Consider the following 13,948-nt stretch of genomic DNA (forward strand, 5'->3'; position numbering starts at 1 on the left):
GATCGGATACAACGTTGGTGGACTATGAATGGAACTCTATCATAGCTCAAATTAAACAATTTAAATATTGAGAGATCACTTTTACTAGTTCAGGGTACTTGAAAGTGCCTGCATATTCAACTAGAGAAAATGTTGGCCAAACAATTAAGGTAATAAAGGTAAAGGGAACCCTGACCATTAGGTCCAGTTACGGACAACTCTGGGGTTGCGGCTTTATTGGCCGAGGGAGCCGGCGTACAGCTTCCAGGTCATATGGCCAGCATGACTAATCTGCTTCTGGTGAACCAGAGCAGCGCACGGAAACGCCGTTTACCTTCCCGCCGGAGTGGTACCTATTTATCTACTTGCACTTGGCGTGCTTTCGAACTGCAAGGTGGGCAGGAGCAGGGACCGAACGATGGGAGCTCACCCCGTCACAGGGATTCGAACTGCCAACCTTCTGATCGGCAAGCTCTAGGCTCTGTGGTTTAGACCATAGTGCCACCCGCATCCCAAATTAAGGTAATAGTCAATTCTTATTTTGGCAAAGGAGGTTGAGTAAGTCACCCTACACTTAAAGTTTTCAGACAAATGCAGTGTAACAACTGGTCCGTATAGTATAGCTTTGGGGTAACAGATTTGCAAACGATTGAATCTTTTCAAAATCAATACCTGAGAACAATATTTCAAGTACCCAACTGTACACTATCTTTCCTGTTATCAGCATTGGCTAATTTGCCAAAGTTTGCATCTTTAGAACATAGTATAAGTTGATTTATTATCTTGCTAATTATGCTGTTTTAATGCACATTTTATATTTGATTTCCTTTTGTAATGTTTTCTGTTTTTAACTTTGCTGCGTTAAATGTGCATTCTGTGGTGACCTTTTTAATGTTTTGTTTTGAAATCTTTAAGATAGTGTTTTAGTTTCCTGTTAATTATGTTGAATGTATACTTTTTTAAACTCTTTGAGGGTGGACCCGATTTAGCACTCATTAGCATTCCAGATAGTGGCTGGGTTAAATTAGTCCATACATTGATAGCTACAACAGGCTTTCTCAATAGAATTTTAGCTAAAGCAAGGTGGAAAGCAAGCTTTGGATTTGGTGAAGCAACAATATTTTGGATTTATATCTCCATAAATTGTTTGGAGAGATTAACACACATCTCCCTTCAATTCAAGACTGGATGTTAGGGGAGGGAGCAGGAGGCGGTGGGCAAGATGGCGTCGGAGGGTGATTTGGGCAGGAAGTGGGACCGGTGCTTGGCTGACTCCGCCGTCAAGCTGGGTGCTGGCTTTGGGTTGGGTGTCGTCTTCTCGGTCATCTTCTTCAAAAGGAAGACGTGGCCCATCACTCTTGGGTCAGGAATGGGCTTAGGAATGGCTTATTCAAACTGCCAGCATGACTTCCAGTCTCCTTACCTTCTCCACGGGCGGTTTGTCAAGGAGCAATGACGCAGGCCCGACCCACGCCTCTCTTTTGCCAGAGGAACAGCGGCACCTTGGCGATTCCTTGGGAAGGTCAAAGCGTCCTGGCCTTGAGGCAACGGCCTTTGGAAGTGCTTGGCCCGTTGCTCTTTTTTCCTGCGACACCTGGAACCGAATATCATATTTAAATTTTTTTTGTAATCCCTTTTTTGGAAACAAAAATGGGGAAGGTGCTGTTCTGGAAAGTAAAATAAAAACGAGAGTCCACAAAAAAAGACTTGATGTTAGGAGCTCCCTCCCAACATATATAACAAAACTTAAATATCCACAGTGTCAGAGATTAACCACCTTGGCTAGAATAAATAGCTTTGCTTCTGCAGCTATATTAGGACGGTTCAGAGGACTTCCACTGAAGGAGTGCTGCTGGCGTCAGTGAGTGTGGAATATACCGGTACAATGTAGTCAGAAATTCACAGCAAAGTGCTTGCAGGGGGGAGGGACTGGGCAGGAGAAGATGTAGTGGTCTTTTGATTGATAAACTAGATCCATAGGGACATATTTGACCTAGCTTGTTTTCTAGGGCCTGCATAGGGGGTGTCAGCTCAAATAATGCAGCAATGATTCTCACCATTTATGTACCTTTGAATGTGCTTGGCTATGATGTATTCATTATGATCAGGGTAAATGTGAGGATAAGTGCTTGCATGTCTTTTTAAAAAAAAAAAGGAAAAGGCACTGAGAATGTAAACAAAGGAGAACAAAAATAGCCAAGCCTGTGCAGATCAGGTTGCTCTGTACCAAAACAGAAGAGTAAAACTTTCCATTCCCTTTTTGCAGTATGTGCTGGAGACCAACAACAGTTTCTGCAGAGAGCTGAGTTCAGGATTGCTCCTGACATGTCTTCCTCATCCCATTTTAGCCTCTACTAAATTAGAAGGGTGTTGTTGTTGTTTTTAAATCCATTTTCACCGACTAGCAGCAGTGATTGGGCAAATGAAATAAATGGAAAATATCCAATGTTAGCTCTACTCATATTAGACCCATTGAAACTAATTGTCATCACTAACTTAGGTCCATTACTTTCAGTGGGTCTACTCTGAGTTTGACTGCAATTGGGTATCTCTCTTGGCATTTATAATGGGAAGTGAAGCCTCTCTTACCATCATCTTTCTCCAGCCCTAGTGAGCATAAACACATTTGCTGATGGAATGGTCAGAATAGCACAACACTGAATTCCTACCTATATATCCACATTCTCAACATCCTTCATGCAGATTGGGAAGATAGAAATTGTTTAACATATTTAATAGTCTACATACAGGTAGTAATGGATATACAGTAGTTTGAAATCTAAGAACTTTTCATTCCCCCAAAGCATTGCCTCGCTGAGCTACCATTAAACAACTGGAAGAAACTCATTGATGAGGGCTCTTCTTACTTAAAAAAACAAACAAGCAGAACACCTTAGACAACTATTATTAGACCTTGAAATGTCTACTCAGAAGTTGGTTCTGTTGGATTAAATGGGGCTCCCTCCCTAGATAAGTGGAGGTTAAGTGGAATTATGACTTTAGCTGTAGTTGCCTGGCTGGACTGAATTGCACGCATAGACCACAAGACTAGGGCAACAAAAAATGGAATTTCAAAGGTGCATTTTATATATTTATGGGATGTGTATTTTGCTTCTTGACAACTGGAAGACACACACAAGCACGCACACACACACAGAGTGAGAAAGAGAGAGAGAGAGAGAGAGAGAGAGAGAGAGAGAGAGAGAGAGAGAGAGAAGACATTGAGAAAATGCAGTGCACCAAAATGAAAGCCCTTCTTCCCTCTGCTCTGTCCCACATTCATTTAATGGTATTTGCAAAGAAGCAGAGCTCCATGGGTTGCGCCCAGAAAGCGCCATTTTCACTATTTCTCTGCTCCTGCATTTCTACACATTTATTCAGTGCAGCATTTGACATTATTTCCAATTAGTTTCACAGAGTAGATTCCAAAAAGGAGGGATAGGAAGATCAGATTTGTTTTGTCTAAACACAAAATTGGGAGAGTTGTGAGATCCTCCAGTGGCACAGATGTTTATCTAAACATCTACATTCCTTTCATGCCGTGCTCATTTTTATGCAATGGAAAAAAACTTCACACATCCAGTGGTGGGTATCTCGTTTTTCTGGGAAGAGAGATTTTAACAGTGGGTAGAGTAACTCTTTCACCTGCGGTGCTATCCCAGCTTCACAGCTTGCCTTGTCCACATATATTTGCTGCCAAGTCTGGTTCAGCAAACCATCTTGCACCATCCTTATTTCAGGCATGCTGTCCACCCTAGAAAAAAATGATAAGAAGCATATATGCATGTAGGGTTTACATACACACACACTTTCAAAGCAGTTGCAAAACTGTACCAGGGATTAGGAGGTGATGTGTTCTTGATGTCACAGCTGCTAGACAATAGGCACCCTCCACCACCATTCTCTCCTCTCCCCAGTTCAAAGCAAAACATACTGAAACATTACATTGCTGCGTTTTTCAGTGCTTGCTTCAGGACAGAAATATGTATTGTTGGTTTGTACTAAATGTGCTGTTCAAATGCACTGCTTAAATGCTTAGCATTTTGTTTTCTAGCATATTGCTTCTTTTTTTATTTACAGCTTGCTGTACAAAACCAGAGCTTCTTCCTCCTCCAGTGTCTCAAACAGTTTGGCATTTGCACTTTTTGAACATGGTTTCGTGTGTCTATCTAATTGCACGTAGGGCAGGTACATCCCTTTTTATAGTGCTAACTTCGCTGAGGTTGGCAGCATGGGCTAAAAGCGGGAAGCAGAAGAACCCTTGTGAAACAGGCAGATTAGTGAATAAGCAGGTATGTTCACAATCCCTTGCAGCATAGTTTTAATGAATGAAACCTCTGCTAACAAGAAAAATGGAAATGCAAAGCAATGCCTTACACATCAGGGGGTTGGACTAGATGACCCTTGTGGTCCCTTCCAACTCTATAATTCTATGTCTCTATGTCAGACTATTTGTCCATCTAGCCTAGTGCTGTTCACTTTGACTGGCAGCAGTTCTCCAAGGTCTCCCAGTGGAGAGGAAGGGGAAGTTCAGCTGCACCTGTGAAAATCCTTGCACTAATGGATCTACCGGTGTTTAGTTGCACATCACCTATTCACATCACCCTGAACTCTTTCCCTGGCAATTGGGGCATTTTTATGTCACAACACTGAACACCATTCATTTTTGCACCTTGCTTCATTTTAGGAATTCCTGGCTAATAATAATAATAATAATAATAATAATAAAGAAAGAACACCAAATTAAAAATCCTGACTTTACAAAGGCATTTCAGACAGAAACAACAGAGGTTTTGGCCAGCAGGGCTGCATGTTGAGAACTGCTGTTCCTTTCCGAAACACTCTTGTACATTCCAGAACATCAGCTCCTCTTACACTAAACAAAAGTACATATTTAATTTGGCTCTCCCATGTTGATGTTCAGTTGCTTTTTGCTGGAAAAAATGAAGCATAATTGGACTTACTCAGTATTGTGTATCTGCATTTATGCTTCTTGGGGGAATGACAAAATAAGGCAGCAAAAAAAAGGAAAGGGAAAAGGTCTAGATGCGTGGGGGTTTAAAATTTTGTTTTCTTTTGTTTCTGAAGATATGGCTATAAAAGCAAACAGAAGAACTTACATGCTGAGAGTCAGCAAAAAAAGAAGAAAGAAAGAAAGAAAGAAAGAAAGAAAGAAAGAAAGAAAGAAAGAAAGAAAGAAAGAAAAGAATAAAAAGGCAACATTTTAAAATACTAACACTAATGGATGAAAACAGCCTGAGAGTTGGCTGTAGAGATCACTTTGTTGGTCCCTAGTTAGGGTTAGACAGAGCAGCCTAAGGCTGTCCCATTTTATTTTCTCTGGCACTCAGTCATCAATCCATTTCATCCCATTTTCTGCAGGTTTTTTGAGAAAATGCATTATGAGTTCTCATATAAATTGCATGCATTATATGCATTTTTGCACTCAATCCCCTCAAAATATGTATTTTATCAACACACTAACATATGTTTACAAAATTATACCATTACAATCATTCATTGACAATTATTAGCATATATAATCATCTAACATTGTTCTGTTGCCATGTGACATATACGACTGTTAAGTTTCTTACATTAGCTTTAGGGATGCTAAAGTTCCTTACCGTTTTAGATTATGATATGTCAATGATACAAGTTTTAATCCTAATATTTATGTTGTTCAGTCATTCAGTCATGTCCAACTCTTCGTGACCCCATGGACCAGAGCACGCCAGGCATGCCTATCTTTCACTGCCTCCCGCAGTTTGGCCAAACTCATGCTAGTCACTTCGAGAACACTGTCCAACCATCTCATCCTCTGTAGTCCCCTTCTCCTTGTGCCCTCCATCTTTCCCAACACCAGGGTTTTTTCTAGGGAGTCTTCTCTTCTCATGAGGTGGCCAAAGTACTGGAGCCTCAACTTCAGGATCTGTCCTTCAAGTGAGCAATCGGGGCTGATTTCTTTAAGGGTGGATAGGTTTGATCTTTTTGCAGTCCATGGGATTTAAATCCTAATATAGTATGCCTTAATGTATTTCATAGAGAGCCATTTTGCTTTGGTTTTATTTTTTGTGTATGCAGATCAGTTGATTGGCTAATGAGGAATAAACTGGGGATTCAATGTACTTTTCTGTCAAATATGCATTTTCACCATAAAATATTTATTTTTGCACACCAGAACCACATTGAAAAATTGAGAGAAGTGCATGATCTGATTAGAAGTTGTATTTCTATCTACTAGCAAGTTCAGGGCTTTTAAATTGAGTTGGACCACTTCAGAAAGCAGACCAAACAAATTCCATCCTGTTCCCAATCCTTGTCCCAAATGGAACTTCCCATCCTCCCTCCAGCATTAACCAACCTAAACAAGAGATCCTGGCTCACCAATCCACACCCCCTCCAATTTTCTCGATTCCTTCAGAGAACCAAAGAAGTCTCCACAGCACCTGACAGCTTTAAATTGCTTTAAACATCCCATAATGATAATGCATCAGGGTAATATGGGTAGTTAATCCAGAATCTTTTATGGGCTACAATGGAGAAAGCATTGAGTTCCATTCAACTAAGTTCCACTGAGAAAAGACCCACTGAAATTAATGGACCTGAGCTAGTCATGTCCATTAATTTCAAAGGGTCTACTCTGAGTATGACTAATATTGGCTACAACCCAATGTTTACAGAGATGTTTTCTTCTCTGTGAAAGTGAATGTGGGAGTCATAGCCAATCAGGAGTCCTGTCCATACAAGACCCTCTGACGTGACCAATGGAAAATTCAGACATGGGAATTATACTGCCATGCTATGCTGACTGTGACACAACAGTGGATGTCATCGGGCACGCCACACTGAAACCCACCCTTTTATTCACGTGTGTGCTTCTGTTCCCCTGCAATTCCCTCATGTTAATGCCATTCTGACAGTACAATAAAGTGCCAAAGATTAACCAGCAAGGAAAAGATGGGAAAATCACAACATAGAAGGACCAGAGAAGAGCCTTCCCAAACTAGGGGATTAAAGGGCACTCTCACCAACCCTGTATCACATGCTTAGGGACTAGAAATATGAACATGTAATGTGAAAGATACTCGGAGTCCAGTGTGATTTTCATGCTCTTTATTCAGCTCATAGTAGTGAGGAATGCAGTTCCCCCAAAATGTTTGCTTTATATACACTATTTACACAATGGGCCCCACATGATTGGCTAATTCCGGGATACTCCTGTATGCCAATCGGAATGCGGATTCACTTCCACCTGGAGCTGGATTGGGTGGCTCCTGCAGACCAATCAGACTGCTGCAATCTCAATCCTATTGTTCTGGGACCAGTCAGACTGCTGCAATCTCAATCCTATTGTTCTGGGACCAGTCAGACTGCTGCAATCTCAATCCTATTGTTCTAGGACCAATCAGCCTGCTGCAGTTTGGATCCTATTCAACTCAGTACATAACACCCCTCCCCTCTAAGTTCCAGTAGTGCCTGGGAGGTTGCATCCATAGTCCTCAAGGTACGCTGGTCGCCTACGTGTGCGTTGCGGCCTGGGCTGTTCCCTGGTCAGGGGTTCTGGTTCTGGCTCGTGTTCCGAGGCTGCTGGTTGTGATGGGACTGTTTGGTCTGGCGCAACCAGCTCGCTCTGTCGTGGCTCTGGTTCCGGTGCCCTTTCGGCCTCGCGGGTCCTCTCAGTATTTACTGATTCTGCCTCCCCTGCCAGCCCCTCCTGCTCTACGGGTCTCAATGCCCCACTGTTCCCTTGGGACTCCTCTGACCTGTCCTCCTCCTGGTTTTTTCCTGGGAATCGTCGCCGTAGCTGGTCGCAGTGGCGGCGCCAGCATTGCCCCCCCCTCTGTTAGCACCTCGTATGACACGGGGCCAGTCACCCTGGTGACTGTGGCGGGTACCCATGCCGGGCCTGCCCCAAAATTCTTTGCATACACTGGATCCTGGGCCACAAAGGTCCGGGGGTTCCTGCCTTCACCCACCACTACCTCATCCTGAGCTCTGTCGGGGTGGAGGCGGTCCAGTCTGATTGCGAGGCGCCGGCCCATTAGTAGTTCCGCGGGGCTCCGGCCAGTCGTTGAGCTAGGGGTGCTGTGCTGTGCTAGAAGGAATGTGGCAAGGCGGTACTCCCAGTCCCCTTGCGTCATGCGGCGTAGGGTGTCCTTGGTGGTCCGCACCATGCGCTCTGCTTGGCCATTGGTGGCAGGGTGGAATGGTGCTGAGCGGATGTGGCGGATGGCATTCTGCGCTGTGAAGGTCTGGAATTCTTCTGACGTAAATGCGGTTCCATTGTCTGAGACGAGAGTGTCAGGGAGTCCATGGGTTGCAAACAGCCTGCGTAGTACCCGGATGGCTGCAGACGTAGAAGTGGATGGTACCAGTGCGACTTCCAGCCATTTGGTGTAGGAGTCCACCACTATGAAGAATGTTTTCCCCTGGAAGGGGCCCGCGAAGTCCATGTGCAGGCGTGACCATGGTGCTCGGGCGGACTCCCACGACTGGACTGGGGCCCTTGGGGGATCTGGGCGGGATTCTTGGCAGGCCTGGCAGTGTTTGACCCAGGTCTCTATCTCTCCGTCAATTCCTGGCCACCATACATAACTCCTGGCGAGGGCCTTCATTCTCACTACCCCTGGGTGTGTCTCGTGTAGGGCTATAAGGACCCTTTTGCGAAGGGGCTCAGGAACGACGACCCTGCTTCCCCATAACAGGCACCCCTTGTGGGCCGACAGTTCATGTTTACGGGTTCTGTAGCCAGCAAATTCTGGCCCGGGGCTGCTGCTGGGCCATCCCCTCCACACCCAGTCCAGGACCCGGGAGATGACCCTATCTTTCTTGGAATGGTGTGCAACTTCTTGTGCCTGAATAGGGCAGTCGGGAAGCAGCTCCAGGCTCATAACCTCTTGTGCGGGTGCTGGGTCGGGGCCTGTTTCTGGTAGTGGTAGCCTGCTGAGGGCGTCTGCGTGGCCCATCGCCTTCCCAGGGCGGTGAATCAGTGCATACTGGTAGCCGGCAAGGAAAATTGACCACCTGAGAACGCGAGGAGACAGCACTTGGGGGGTCTGCTTTTCGGGGGCAAACAAACCAAGCAACGGCTTGTGATCAGTCACCACGGTAAAGGGCCGCCCATACAAGAAATCATGGAATTTTTTTACTCCCTTCACGATTGCCAGACCTTCCTTGTCGATTTGCGAGTAGTTCCGCTCGGCTGCGGTGAGTGTCTGGGAAAAGTATGCCACTGGCACCTCTCTTCCATCTGGGAGTTGGTGTCCAAGGACAGCGCCGATGCCGTAGGGTGAGGCGTCGCATGCTAGCACCACCGGCAGCCTCTCATCGAAGTGTGCCAAGACAGAGTTTGAGACGAGCAAGTCCTTGACTGCCTGGAATGCGGCCTCCTGGCGCTGGCCCCACACCCAAGGGGCCCGCTTGTCCAGGAGTCTGTGTAGGGGCTCTGCTACTGCTGCCTTATGGGGAAGGAAGGCATGGTAAAAGTTCAATAGCCCCAAGAAGGCCTGAAGTTCAGTCTTGCCCTTGGGCGCTGGGGCATCACAAATGGCCCGTACCTTGTCCCCAGTCGGGTGGACCCCTTCTGCATCCACCATAAATCCCAGAAAGTCCACCTGAGGCACTCCTAGTAGACACTTTTCCCGCTTCACCTTGAGACCCGCCGTCTGGAAACGGTGCAGAACGGTGCGAAGGCGGTCCTCAAACTCCTCTGCTGTGGGCCCGGCAATCAACACATCATCGAAGAAGGGGGTGACGCCAGGAATCCCTTTAAGCAGCGAGTCCATTAGATTCTGGAATATGCCTGGTGCCACGCTGACACCGAATTGCAGCCGCTTTACCTTGAAAGCTCCCCTGTGCGTCACAATTGTCTGTGCCTCTGCTGTGGCTTCATCTACTGGCAGCTGTTGATAGGCTTGGGCCAAGTCCAGCTTGCCAAATTTTTTTGACCCAGCCAGGGTGGCGAGGACATGGCTGACCACTGGCACTGGGTATGCGTGGGCCATGAGGGCCTTGTTTATGGTACATTTGTAGTCTGCGCAGATGCGGACCGAACCATTAGGCTTGACGGGTGTGACGATCGGGGTTTCCCAGGTGGCATTAGGCACAGGCTCCAGCACTCCTTGCTCCACGAGCCGGTCCAATTCCTCGTCTATACGGGGTTTCAGGGCGAACGGGACCCGGCGGGCCTTGAGCCTGATAGGTCGTACTGCAGGGTCCAGCTGTAGGGCAATAGGGGGGCCCGTATACTGTCCCAATTTCCCATCGAAAACTGCCGGAAACTCCTTGCATATGGTGTCCACATCCACTTGTAAGCTAGTGCGGTTCACCCCGGTGACGGCTAGCCCCAGTGGTCCAAACCATGCCAATCCCAGTAAGCTAACGTAGGAGCCCTTGACCACGAGCAAGTCCAGTTGCCGCGTCCGCCCTCGATATTGCACCCTGAAGGTCCCCACCCCCATTGTGGGGACCTTACGTTTCTGGAAGTCCCGGAGGGTGAATGGGGCTGGCCTGAGTTTGGGACCCCCACTAGGGCACAGTTTCCTTAAAGTCCGTGCCGAGATTATGGATAGGGTTGAACCTGTGTCCAGCTCCATGCGGCACGGGGCCCCCTCTATCTGTACCTCTACATAGATTTTCTCTATGTTGGGGTGGGGCAACTGGTATACCTGGTAGTCCGTGGTCTCCGTCGAGTTGCCTTGGTGCGTTGGGCCCCGGGACCTGGGGCTCTTGGGGCGGTCATCTGGTGCCTGGCGTCGGATGGGCCGAGCCTGACACACCCGGGCGATGTGGCCTGATTTTCTGCACTGCCTGCACTCGGCATTGCGGAAACGGCAGGTCCTCCTCTCGTGATTCTCCCCGCAGCTTGCACAGTTCCCTCCTTCTGGTCGAGGCAGCTGTGGTGTGTGCACGGCTTGAGTGCGCTGCTGTACTCTGTGCACCTCCTCCCTGTCTGATCCTGAATCGTCGATGAGGTCCTCGTGGTGGACCCTTGGTTGGGACGGCACGCTCGGCCGTGCCTCTTGCATCGACCTCTCGGCGGCTTCTGTTGCCAGGGCCTCCTCCAGAGCGACCTGGAACGTTAGGTCCTTCTTGGCATAGAGGCGTCGTTGCAGCTTCTCGTCCCTCAGGCCACCGACGAGGCGGTCACGCAGCATGTTCTCCAACTCTGAGAAGTTGCAGAACCGAGCGGCTTGGCGGAGGGAGGTCACAAACCCCGTTATGGTTTCCCCAGGGGCTTGCCGCTTTGCATAGAAGGCATTTCGACGAGCCACCACCGAGGGCTGTGGCGAGAAGTGCCCCTTCAGCCGTTCCATTACTGTTTTGTAAGGAACAGTAGCGACATCATCAGGCGCAAGGAGAGCCCGGGCGATTTCGAATGTCTCCTCTCCGCAGACGCTGAAGAATATCGCCCTCTTCTTGGCATCGTTGGTGACCCCTTTAGCTTCTAGAAGAAAGGTGAAACGGGTGGCGTATCCTTCCCAGTCTCCTGATGCTGGGTTGAACGGCGAGAAGCTGCTGTCCGTTGCCATCTTGAGTTCCTTGGGACCCGGAGCTGAAGCCTGGATACACGGTGCGAGGCAGCTGTGCGGCAGGTGGCGTTGCTGCGGTGCTGTGTGTGGCAGTCAGCTCAGCGGGATCCCACCTTCGTCGCCAGTGAAAGATACTCGGAGTCCAGTGTGATTTTCATGCTCTTTATTCAGCTCATAGTAGTGAGGAATGCAGTTCCCCCAAAATGTTTGCTTTATATACACTATTTACACAATGGGCCCCACATGATTGGCTAATTCCGGGATACTCCTGTATGCCAATCGGAATGCGGATTCACTTCCACCTGGAGCTGGATTGGGTGGCTCCTGCAGACCAATCAGACTGCTGCAATCTCAATCCTATTGTTCTGGGACCAGTCAGACTGCTGCAATCTCAATCCTATTGTTCTGGGACCAGTCAGACTGCTGCAATCTCAATCCTATTGTTCTAGGACCAATCAGCCTGCTGCAGTTTGGATCCTATTCAACTCAGTACATAACATAATGATAAATACAGTACTCTAAAAGGAGAGGGGGGCAGACTTGCCCCAACTAGAAAAATTAAGGCTGCACACCATACTCTATTCTAACAATTCCAGGGCTAACAGGGAGCATTTTCCCTTTCCTGAGGCAGCAAACTGATCGGGTCAAAGCTGCTGGCTTCCTTAAATGCAGCTGAAACTAGGAGCCACCCAGTACAAGAAAGTCAGCAACCGGCTTCTTCTCATCTTTGTTTATGCAATGCTGCCACCTAGCAACTGATTTCCAGAACAGGGCTTGGATGATTTAGCATTCATCTAAAAGCAGTTTTATTCATTTCTATGTACTTTTTCCCTCCCCAACCTTGGGCCCATCCAGACTTGCCCATAAATTCCACATTTTATGTAATCAATTTGCCCCTTTGACATTCCATACCCAAGCATATATTTGGATCCTTAGAGACCAACTAAGTTTGTTCTTGGTATGAGCTTTCATGTGCATGCACACTTCTTCAGATACCTATTTCATCTGAAGAAGTGTGCATGCACACAAAAGCTCATACCAAGAACAAACTTAGTTGGTCTCTAAGGTGCTACTGGAAATATTTTTTTTATTTTTTATTTTGTTTTGACTATGGCAGACCAACACGGCTACCTACCTGTAACTACATATATTTGGATGTGATTTTTAACCTGGAGTCTCTATGTTCATTCTCCCCATTATCCACTATTTGTCATTTCAGGAAACCCTGCCTCTGTAAAAGCTGTTCCACATTAAAAAAAAAAAAAAATCCCCCCAAAATTACCCACATTTAAAAAACAGCAACACAGAGAGAGACAAAGAAGTCTGGTAGGAGCACTTTTAAATCCTTTTCGTATTTTCTGGTGGTATGCAAGCTATGGATTTTGCTGGCAGAAATGGGGGACAGCAGCAGTTTCTGTTGACCATTGCATGGACGGGGGTAGGGGAATTAAAGGGTGCACAGGGGATACATATTCCACATTAAACTGAGGTGTGGATGGGTTCTTTGTATTTGCTCGGTCCCAGCTCCTGCCCACCTAGCAGTTCGAAAGCACATCAAAGTGCAAGTAGATAAATAGGTACTGCTCTGGCAGGAAGATAAACGGCGTTTCTGTGTGCTGCTCTGGTTCGCCAGAAGCGGTTTAGTCATGCTGGCCACATGACCCGGAAGCTGTCTGCGGACAAACGCCGACTCCTTCGGCCTATAGAGCGAAATGAGCGCCGCAACCCCAGAGTCGTCCACAACTGGACCTAATGGTCAGGGGTACCTTTACCTTTACCTTAACAAAGGAACTGGTTTGGCTATGTGCAAAGCACCTGTGTGGCAGGGGAGGCATCATAAAATTAGCCTTTAATGTGAAACAGCCATTTGGAGCTAGAGGGCTTTCTATGTTTATTTTTAAATAAAGTTTTTATTAACGTAAAATCAAAACCATAAGCAAAACAAAACAAATAAAGTTACAAAGCACAAGAGCAGTACAGAGGCTGTATTTTCCAAATAAATGGAGAACAGCCAATGAAGAAAAATAAAGGAAAACACGTCATGAAAGTCAAATGTTCCGATCTGGTTGGGCAAGAGAATTTTCTATATCTGAATTTGACATATAAGAAATAAAATCCCACCAAACGGCGCAGAAATGTTACAGGTCTTTCTTACCATAAAACATGAATCCAGACTCCACATATTCTTGTACCGCAATGAGAGGTTGAAGTCCTGCGGTGTTTTCCATTTCTGAATCAATGAAGTTCTCTCTGCAGCCACCACCATCCACATAAGAGGTTTCTTAGATCGGAAAGTTGCTGTTTAACCATCCCACAAGTTCAGAAGGACAAGTTGTGGGGAGGCTTGGATAAGGATTTAAAATAATAATAGTTGCTACTTCTTCGAAAATGTCAGTCCAAAATTTAGGTGCCACCATAAGTAGAAAAATTCACCA

At 46.7% G+C, this 13,948-nt stretch overlaps 1 protein-coding gene and 1 pseudogene across 1 annotated transcript; one reads left to right on the forward strand and one right to left on the reverse strand.

The window, feature by feature from the left end:
- Window positions 1–1,181: 1,181 nt before the first annotated feature.
- Window positions 1,182–1,463, forward strand: LOC117039961 (MICOS complex subunit MIC10-like). The gene has a single exon (XM_033137424.1). The coding sequence runs from the start codon at window positions 1,202–1,204 to the stop codon at window positions 1,433–1,435; it is 234 nt and encodes a 77-aa protein (XP_032993315.1). The 5' UTR covers window positions 1,182–1,201; the 3' UTR covers window positions 1,436–1,463.
- Window positions 1,464–7,780: 6,317 nt separating this feature from the next.
- LOC117040466 lies at window positions 7,781–11,156 on the reverse strand (annotated as a pseudogene).
- Window positions 11,157–13,948: the final 2,792 nt, after the last annotated feature.

This window comes from Lacerta agilis, chromosome Z, assembly GCF_009819535.1.
Source record: "Lacerta agilis isolate rLacAgi1 chromosome Z, rLacAgi1.pri, whole genome shotgun sequence".
NCBI lineage: Eukaryota > Metazoa > Chordata > Lepidosauria > Squamata > Lacertidae > Lacerta > Lacerta agilis.

Coding starts and splice junctions, on each gene's coding strand:
- LOC117039961 (XM_033137424.1), top strand. CDS start 1,202: ATGGCGTCGGAGGGTGATTTGGGCAGGAAGTGGGACCGGTGCTTGGCT.